General features: G+C 50.1%; 1 protein-coding gene across 3 annotated transcripts in view; it reads left to right on the top strand.

Moving 5' to 3' along the window:
- Positions 1-6,034: 6,034 nt before the first annotated feature.
- RPIA (ribose 5-phosphate isomerase A) overlaps positions 6,035-9,929 on the top strand; it is a 28,100-nt gene continuing 24,205 nt past the window's right edge. Inside the window, exons 1-2 of one of the 3 annotated variants that reach the window (XM_006262682.4) lie at positions 6,035-6,200; positions 9,546-9,606. In XM_006262682.4, coding sequence (XP_006262744.2) covers positions 6,072-6,200; positions 9,546-9,606 — 190 coding nt within the window. In that variant the 5' untranslated portion in view covers positions 6,035-6,071. Of the gene's footprint in view, positions 6,201-6,281; positions 6,369-7,314; positions 7,398-9,545; positions 9,607-9,929 lie in introns of those variants that run through there. The other 2 variants (XM_019478224.2, XM_019478228.2) reach the window with 2 other exon arrangements.

The following is a 9,929-nucleotide window of genomic DNA, read 5'->3' as shown; positions in this document are numbered from 1 at the left end:
GAGATGGAGACGTCAAGAACAGCAGTGGGGCAACCTCAGGCAGCTTCTGTTTCATGTCTAGGTTGATGTGTGTGGAGTGGGAGTACGTGGGCCGCGCATGCTTCTCAGCAGCACTCTGGAGGATGCCAAGGAAGTAGACATATGGTGAGAGTCAGCCAACACAGGCTCGTACGAACTTACTTCCTTGCAAATATAGGTGACTGTGGCTGGAACTCAAAGGGGGAAAAACATTCTAAATGACCTAAACGTTTCTTGGGTTGATGCTATGCAGCAGCTACATCAGGGATTGTGTGAGTATCAAAATTTAAAATAGCCTAAAGGTAGCAGTGAAGGGATGTGGCCAGGCACCCAGGGAAAAGCAGAAGTAGCAACTTTCAGTTCACCCTTGCTAACGCGTGGCTGTCAGCAGCAGCCACTTTTCTTTGCACCCCATCCCTCCAGGTCAGCACCTGGGGCATTTGCCCCTTTCGCACCTCTCTCCCTGCCAAATATACCACTACCTAGAGGAGACTCTCTTGCATCTACTCAAACCCTAACCTACCCTGGAAGTCAGTGAAGATGCGTGTTGCAAAGACTGGTGGATGTCCACTGAAACACACACATTCTGAGACGTACTTGAAGCCAAATCTAACAGCACTGGATGCAGGAATAAAACCCAGTGGCCCTCTGTGGGTCAGGGAGGCCCAGGTGAGGGAGATTCCTTGCCCTCCATTGAAGCTGACCTCGTGAGGGAACACCTTGACAGGCTGGATACCTTCAAGTCAGCCGGCCGTGATGGGTTACACCCAAGGGTACTCAGGGAGCTGGTAAGCATCATAGCTCAGCCCCTGGCACGGATCTTTGAGAACGCCTGGTGCTCTGGTGACCAAAGATTGGAAGAAGGCCAATGTGGTGCCTATCTTCAAGAACGGGAGGAAACTAGATCCGGCAAACTACAGGCCCATCAGCCCAACCTCTTTCCTGGGGAAGGTTTTGGAAAAAAATATTAAAGAGGCCATCCTTAACAGTCTAGCTGAAGGCAATATCCTGATGGATACCCAGCATGGGTCTGTTGTGGGTAGGTCTTGCTTGACCAATCTCATTTCCTTGTATGACCTGGTGACATATCACCTGGACAAGGGGAAAGAGATCGACGTTGTATATCTTGACTTTAAAAAAGCCTTCTATCTGGTATCCCATGATCACCTCTTGGCTAACCTGGCTAACTGTGGCCTCGGGTCCACCACGATCCGCTGGCTGGAGAATTGGCTCTGCGGTAGGACCCAGAGGGTGGTGGTCGACGGGAGCCAATTGTCTTGGTGCACAGTCACCAGTGGGGTCCCTCAAGGCTCTGTCCTAGGGTCTATACTATTTAACATCTTCATTAATGTTGTGGACGTTGGTGTCAGAAGCGGACTGACCAAGTTTGCCAATGACACCAAACTCTGGGGTAAAGCATCCACACCTCAGGACAGGAGGGTGATCCAGGTGGATCTTGACAGGCTCATGAAATGGGTGGATGAGAACCTGATGGTGTTCAACACCGAAAAATGCAAGGCTCTCCACCTTGGGAGGAAAAACCTGCAGCATGCTTATAGTCTCGGCAGTGCTACGCTGGTTTGCACTACAGATGAAAGGGACTTGGGGGTCATGGTTGACTACAAAATGAACATGAGCCTTCAATGTGATGCTGCGGCTAGTAAAGTGAGCAAAACGCTGGCTTGCATCCATAGATGCTTCTCAAGCAAATCCCAGGACGTCATTCTCCCATTGTACTCGGCCTTGGTGAGGCTGCAGCTGGAGTACTGCATCCAGTTTTGGGCCCCACAATTCAAAAAGAGTGTGGAGAAGCTTGAGAGAGTGCAGAGGAGAGCCACGCACATGATCAGAGGTCAGGAAAATGGACCTTATGAGAGGCTGAGAGCCATGGGGCTCTTCAGCCTGGAAAAGCGCAGGCTCAGGGGTGATCTGGTGGCCACCTATAAGTTTATCAGGGGTGCTCATCAGGATCTGGGGGAATATCTGTTCACCAAAGCGCCCCAAGGCACAAAGCAGAGGTTATGGAAAGCCTTATTTATGTCATAACCAAATGAGTTGAGTGCCCTGGCACAATAGAACTGTCCTGAATAACCGCAGTTACTTTTAAATTTGGTCATGTTCCGCCTCATTAGTATTCAGTCCATTATTGGCTACTCTGGACATATAAAAGTTCATGCAACTTCCGCCCAAGTCGGAGACCTCTGAGCACGCGGCAGAGTAACCACGGAGAACTCTGTAGCGCGATCGAGGAAACTTGGCGGACTGATCACCCACCAATATCTCCCCGTCACTGGGTCCTTTTGATGTACCCCGCTATCCTGCAGGTTCCTTTTCATTCGTAAACTCGTTAACTCATCACTCGTTTTGCTATCCGTGACAACGCAAGCAAGCTACTTCGAGGCCTGTGCTGCCATTCTACGTGGCGTAAGTAAAAACAATCTTTTAAAACCAATAAGCTGTCTCGCCTCTCCATTGCTGGCCCGCCTGACGTCCGATTAAACTACCGATCCTCGGGTCGGCTCCGGCCGCTCGAAACAATTTACACTGACATAACGCGATGATTCCCCGTTCCCCGTTCTCTCCTGTCTCTCGTGTTGAATCCGGTCATGCAGGATGTCTCATGTCTGGGTCTTGGCTTTGCTCCTTTCTCTGTTTAATGAGAGTCTCTGACAGCTCTGTCCCTCTTTGCCTGTGCCATGTTTTTGTCCCTGTGTCCTCTCCTGGGGAGCTCTGTATTTCATCCCCATGACACTTTGCTTCATGTCCCCTTGTGCTTCATCCCATGCAGGCTGGCTCTGTCCTGTAAAGTCATACTTTGCCGTTGGGACTGTGCAGTCTACTTCAGCTAACTGATTTTAGCATTAGTGGTTTAATCTATGCAACAAGTGACTTGTTAGGCTGCCCTGGGTTTGGGATTGAACAGGTGCCATTTTAAAGTGGCTGAGCTAAAAGCTGCTACGGGGTTACACTTGAAGCTTGGGGGGGGGGGAGGGGGGTGTTACCTGGAAGGAACTAGTGGGAAAACTACTGATGCAGTTTGGTGCAGGGCATAAAAGGACTTGAAGTGTCGAGGCTTCTCTGCAGTCTGCTGAAGGAACTGTTGGAGGTTGAACCCTGAATTCCCCAGCTGCCTAGGGCGAGCTGGCTGTACAAGCAAGGGCATCACAGCTCATATGTAAGCAATCAGCTCCTTATCGCCTGCAGCTGATTCTCAGGCTAATATTTGCAAGAAAGTGCTTTTCTTTAAGAGACTGTCTATAGTCTTACCCTATATTGAAACAGAAAGGGTTCATACCAGGACCCCATTAAAATCAAGGCTAAAACTCCACCTCAGTACAAGAGGTGCAGCTCACTGGTGAACAAACTATCACCAGTTCTGGGACTGCTGGAAGCACTGGGCTGGTTAACATGGCTCTTCCATGTGAAGTGATCCTGGAATATCCCAGTGACGTGGCTGTGCTGGAGGATGGCAGGCAAAACAGCTATGCAGCAGGGAGAAAGTCAACTTAATTAAATATATACTTTGACTTTATCCTTAAAAAAAGGCAATACATGAAAAAGTAAAGGGGTGAGACCAGTAATTAGCAAGGGGCTTAATAGCAGTGATATTAAGCCTGCCTCTGAAATGCGACCTGGCCTGGGTGGCATATAAAAACTGGGGGTAGAGGAGGCCAGAAAGCTAGATTAATACCTTATGGCCTCATATAGTATTCTGCAAGCAACAAAATAGGTGTTAATAGCTATAAGCACAGATGTTGAGGCCTTGTCTGGAGCAGTGTGTCTGTTTTTGGGCATCGCCCTTTAAGAAATATGCAAACAGACTAGATAGAGTCCAGTGGAGGGCAACAAAAATGACTACAGGCCTGGGAAGCATGATTTATGAGGAAAGGCTGAAAGAACTAGGCTTATTTAGTCTGGAGGAGAGAAGACTGAGAGAGGACCTGATAGTCTTCAAGTACCCGAAGGGTGGTTGTAAAGAAGAAGGAGAGAGGCTATTCTCTGTAGCCACAAGAAACGGGACAAGGAACAATGGAAACAGGACCCATGAGTCCAGACTAGGTGGCATTGTGCCCTAGCCCCAAAGCCACCTTTCCCTGCAGATCATGCGGAACATGCATTTCTGTCCGGGTCATTTACCTGTCTGGTCTCCTCCTGTTTGGAGGAGCCATGTGCTGCTCATTGCCTGATTGTGAGAAGTGAGAAGCAGGAGTGTGAATGGCCCAGCTGGGCTGGAACTTGCTCCAGGGATCAAATACATCTTCCTTTTCCAAAAAAAAAAAAAAAAAAAAGGAACAATGCTCTTGCGACAGGGGAAGTTCAGGTTGGACGTTAAGAAGCTTCTACGAGGGTGGTTAAGCATCCCCCTGGAGAGCGTGGACTCTCATCCTTGGAAGTATTTAAAAGCAGTCGTTGGCTGGGATGGTCTAGTTAGGGATGGTTGAGCAGCGGGCTGGACTAGATGACCTCCTGAGGTCCCCTCCAGCCCCACTTCTGCATGAGTTAATGGTTACACAGGGCTGAGATTTGGAGAGCTGCTGGAAGCAGACGAGACTTTTCAGAAGTCACAGAGGGTGAGGCTGTCACTCCCCAGTAGCAAAAGGGTGAGGAGGGACAGCACAAAAGGCAAAAATGGGGACATGGGGGGGTTGGGGGCGGTTGTTGGGTAGAGAGATGGTAAAGCTGGCAGGGGGTGTGGAACGGAGGAGTGCTTTGAGCTGGCTGCGGAAACCATGGGGGAATTTGGCGCGAGGGGTGACTGAGCACAGAGGCATTTCCATCCTTTCCAGAGCTGGGCAGGGGCCAGTGAGAGGCACTGCAGTTGTGCATTATGGCCTGTCCTTGGCATCTAGCGACAGGTGAGCAGCAGCACCTGACGTCTGCCAGCCGTGGCCATGTGAATCCTGTCGGGTGTCAGAGCCAGGCTTGCCCGCACCTCCTGCAAAGGTGAGGGGATGTCTTTACCCCTAGCACCTCCTATGCCATGCTTTATTTATTTATTTTTTAAAGGATAATTTTTCATGTTCCAAGACAAATCGGCAAAATCAATTCCAAATCCGTGAGTCATTCAAGAAGCTTATGTGGCCTTGCTACTGGCAAACATCCTCCACCCAAACTGGGGCTTCAAATGTTTCCAATCTACAACCCTCCAAATCATTCGGCAGGCATCCTACGCGCAGGCCCAAGCCCAAAGGCTTGGGGTTCAGATGCCCCTGAGTTTTGCTTGCATTCAGCTGTATGGCTGCAGGAGCGAGCTAGGCTATGCCACGCTCTTGACACGCAGGGGCTCCTACCCTGCCAAGAGAGGGCTTCATCCTCACTGGGAGGGCACTGAGTGCCGGGGACCCCCTGGGGCAAGGCACCGCAGCTCCCAGCCATGCCCCACACGGATCCTGTCCTGCCAGGCGCACCCACATGCCCTTGCCCATGCCTGGCGGGCAAGCATCAGCTGCATTGCCAGGTCTTAAATATGAAATTACAGTATCATATTGGCTCAAAATGATTGCACTTGCTGAAAAAACGATTGTCCAGTGAAAAAAATATGCAGAGAAGCCTGCAAATAAATCGTCTTTACTTTGTATTGCTCGCTGTTAAGACGTCAGTGAAAGAGTGAGAGCTGGGTCATCAAAACTGAAGTGTTTATTTGGAGGTGAGGCATCCTAGCAGAGTGCTGGCAGCAAACCCAGCCGTCAGTTCAAACTTTCTGAGAGCGACTTGGGGTTTTGCCTGTGGTGCATCAATTCAATGCCTCAAAAATGATCCATTTTCCAGTTGGTCTAATCAAAAGTATCACTTTGGAACCAAGAGTTCTAGTTTAATTGAATTTAAGTTGGTGCAATAAGAGAGATCAGATTCACCCCAAGACCCACGGCTGCACGCTGCACCCCCGACCCACACCCCGCGTCCGGATTGCACCTGGTGCGCGCACCGCTGCGGGGCGGCCGGGCGCGAGCAGCCGCGCTGCATGGCGGGAGATGTAGTCCCCGCCGCCGGCTGCACTACAACTCCCAGGCGGGCTCGGCGCGCAGCCGGACGGCCGGCCGGGCGGCTCCGGTATGCGGCCCGGGGCGTGGATCGGCAGCCTCTGCAGGACGCTGGCGGCCCGGGGAGCCGCCCTGCCCGGCGGCATGGCCGAGACGGCGAAGAGGCAGGCGGCCCGCGCGGCCGTGGACGGGCACGTGCAGGTGAGCGCCCCCGGGGGGACTCGAACCCGCGCCCCGTCTCTCCTGGCTGACCTGCGGCTCAGCGACCCCTGGCCAAGCGTGCATCCTGCTAGCAACATGCATTGCTTCAGCTTGGGCCTCTGCAGGGGGAAACCTGCCCAGTCGGGAGGTGCGTGCGGTGTCCGGGAGGTGCGTGCAGTGTCAGGCCGGGGGAGAGTCCGGAGCCCGGCTGCGTCTGCGGGCAGGCCGTAGCCTCGCGTAATATTTGTTGCTTCAATGCTCTGCAAACGTCCGTCAGTGAAGGGGTTCAGCTCACCGCTGCGCAGGAGCTGGTGTCAGGGAATATCGCCTCCAATTCGTCGTTCAGCTCAGTGTCGTGTGTCTCTGGATGTTGGCCCAGCAGCCAGAAGACTCCCCGAACTCATCCACACGCTTTGGCCTCTCTTCTCATGCATGCTTGTTGGGGTTCGTTTTATCCTGCGAGTACCTGGAGGTCCCAGCTTGAGTTTGGGGCCCCCTGGTGCTAATATGAGCATGCCTAGAAGTTACACCGCTGTCGGCTGTGTCTGTCCATGTCCATCCCAGGGTAATTTTACCTGATACTAAAAGGCTGGTACTCGCTCCCCTGCTTCCTAGGGGTGCGGCGCAGTAACAGCTGCCTGCTGCGCCAGCTCTCCCTGGGATAGCTGCAGGCCTGTCTGGCGTGCTACCATTGGTGTGCTTGTCCAGGCCCTCAGTTAAATGCTTCAGCCTGGTCTCCACTGCGATTTTACATTGAGCTGGGTAATGCATGCTAGTTTTCTCACTGTCAGACACTTCTTCAGCGGGGAGGACTTAGTCCTAATCTAGATCATATCTAAACAGGCCTTCTTGCCTGAATTGTTGCAGCTCCCTTCATCCTTGTGCGGTGGAGGGGGGTGGATGCAAGACCTTTTTCTCTGTAGCAGTCTGTTACCAAATGCGGAGATAACATCTGAGGTCAAAAAAAGCCTCTCCCTGTGTCTCCTTGTCGGTTTGTTCTTCTTTCTGACTTTAACCTTGTCCTCCCTTTGGAGGCGCGTGGCTTTCTTGTGCGTTGGCTGCGCTTGGCAAAGTGAGACGTGGCTGTGTTCATTTTGCTGTGCTGTCCCTGGGACCACAGGGAATAAATATCCAGGTATGATCCGCTGGCCTGGGCTTCTCCCGAGGTGGATCTCGGTGGGGAAGCAGGATCCCAAGGTAAAGTTGGCAGGCCCCAGTCTTATGCCATGTTCAGAAAGTTTAACAAAAACTTCCTTACTGGCATTACTGACAAGTTAAACTTTTAACTCCTTGGGGGTGTGCTCTGCTGGCCCCTCTGCCTTCCCAACCAGGTCTGTGTTGTTCTGCCTGGAAAAGAGCAGACTGAAGGCAGCTCCACGCAGTCCCTGCCAGCTTTGGTTGGATCATTGGGCACAGCAGGGCAGCTTGATGCACCATTTAACAGCAGAGAACCTTGCTATTACATTAAATAATGCATGTACATTAAATTGTATGCAAGGAATGAACCTATAAGGCCAAGATTAAACTTTAACATCTTGTGATTTTGTTTTTGTTTTTTTTTGGTAATGCTTTGCTTCTTAAGTGAATTTAAGCTTTGTATTTTCACCAAGGAATTTGCTTATGTACAAAATGTGCAGGTGTATGTATGCATGAGCCAGAGTTAATTCTCATCAAGTTTAGCTACCTAGTAAAGTGTCTCTACACTGCAAAGAATACAGCATTGTGGGTCGTGGTTGTGACGTAGCAGTGCCCGTTCACTGCACATTTAATTAATACGTTTCTGCATTAAAAGTCTGAATCAAGCAACAAATGATATTGTATTGAGATGGGGGAGAGATTTGCCATGTGTCAGTTGTTTAATTTAGGGGTATACTGTCCTGGTTTATAGTTTTACTTACCATGGGATAGAAAGAGCACGTGAAACAGCTACTAAATTCCTGCAGTTTAACTTCGACTTACTTAGGAATAGAGTAGACACATGAACTAGTTACTGTGGAGCAGTTAACATGCAGTAAGTCCTTCCTTCCTTCCAGCTTGTTATCACATATACGTGTGTGCCCGACCACAGTGTGGATAGCACGCTGTGTGTTAATCGTTGTCCTGAGCAGGCTCCCACCCTTGGAAGCGGAAGGCTTTGGAACCGTTTAAACATGGCTTGTGATGCAAGACTCATGCATTTTAAGTGCATGAGAAGGGCCCAGGGTGCACCGTATTTTCTACAGAGCAAGCAGGTTTTTCTTTTGATCTGCTGTTATCCTCCAGGGAGTGCTCTTGCAGTTTTTGCTTTGGATAGCAGAGTTACTGCTACAGTGCTGTTCACTAACAATATTGTTCCTGGAAGCGGTGCTTTACCATGTGGCTTCCTTGAAAAGTAGGCTTCTTTCATGGGGTGCTTGTTTGAACCTCCTCCTGTGCATAGACTGATTCTCCTGCAAAATAATGGGCATCTGGAAGACCTGCAGTGTTTCTGCGGCGGGGGTGAGGGAAAAGATGCCTCCGTTCAAGTTTTCCAAGGAAGCAGTGAACTGCTCTCACCAGTAAACTGAGTTGCTGGTTTTAGGAGATGCTTTAGAAAAACTCAATGTTGAACAGTGGACTGTTTAAGACAGGGGTGGGCAATTATTTCGGGCGGAGGGCCGCTTATTGAGTTTCGGCAAGCCATCGAGGGCTGCATGACAGGCAGCCCAGGGCAGATTAATATTAATTTTCTGTATTTTTTAGGGACCCCATGGGCCAGATAGAATGACCTGGTGGGCCGCATCCAGCCCCCCTGGGCTGCATTTTGCCCACCCCTGGTTTAAGAGCAAGCCTGCATGAACGTGGAGTACCCACAAGTGTTGTAGGCAGCAGTTACAATAGACATCCTCAACCCTTCTGTATTCTGTGCTGTGATAAGCCTCTGGCCCAAGACAAATCCTATGTTCAGAGCTCACCATTTCATACCTAGGTCAAGCATTAGACATGTTCTGAAGTGGCCTAAATAGGATGCTTCTGATTTCTCTTAGAGGCCGTGGGCCTGATGATTACTTAGAAGTGTGGATACCTGAAAATCCATTTGAAACCAATGGTAGCTGCATGTGCTCGGTGCCTTTGAAAACGAGATCTTAGAGAGATACAATTAGCACCAGCCCTTCGCAGTATGGTAAGATACTTAGAATTGAAAAGCAGGCCATACCTCCAATATCGACTGGTTTGTCTGCCCATAGGAGCAGTATTTTTCTTTCTGTATCTGAAACGAGCAGTCCAGTTGCATTGCTGAACCAGGTTCCTGGGTATATGTTCTTTGCTTTTGGTGACAGGCCGGGTGTTATAAAAACATTCTTCTGTTTTTTTTCCGATCTGCAGAACAATCAAGTCCTTGGAATTGGGAGCGGCTCAACCATTGTTCATGCTGTGCATCGACTAGGTATGGTACGAACCTTCACTTGCTCTAGCATTAGTAATATCCTTTTGTCTGGCAGCCCGTGGTAATAAAATCCAGATTTCAACAAGTGTAATTACTTGCTGCCTTCTCAACAAACTGCTTTCTTGTGCTTGAGGCCGGCTGGTGTGTCTTACTTAAAGCTGAAGGTGGAAAACTGGCCTTTTATCTCAGTGTCATAGTAAGATCAATCCCGAGGCATTAAGCTGACGCATTACTCGACCTGGTGCTTTGTTAATTATGGTTAAGCATGGGTGCATCATCTGTCCTGCCCATGCAGCCAGACCGTGTGATTAATTAACCTGTGC

This window comes from Alligator mississippiensis, chromosome 2 (genome assembly GCF_030867095.1).
Source record: "Alligator mississippiensis isolate rAllMis1 chromosome 2, rAllMis1, whole genome shotgun sequence".
In the NCBI taxonomy this organism is placed as follows: domain Eukaryota; kingdom Metazoa; phylum Chordata; order Crocodylia; family Alligatoridae; genus Alligator; species Alligator mississippiensis.
The sequence above is the reverse complement of the archived record's forward strand: the minus strand, read 5'-3'. Positions and strand labels throughout refer to the sequence as shown.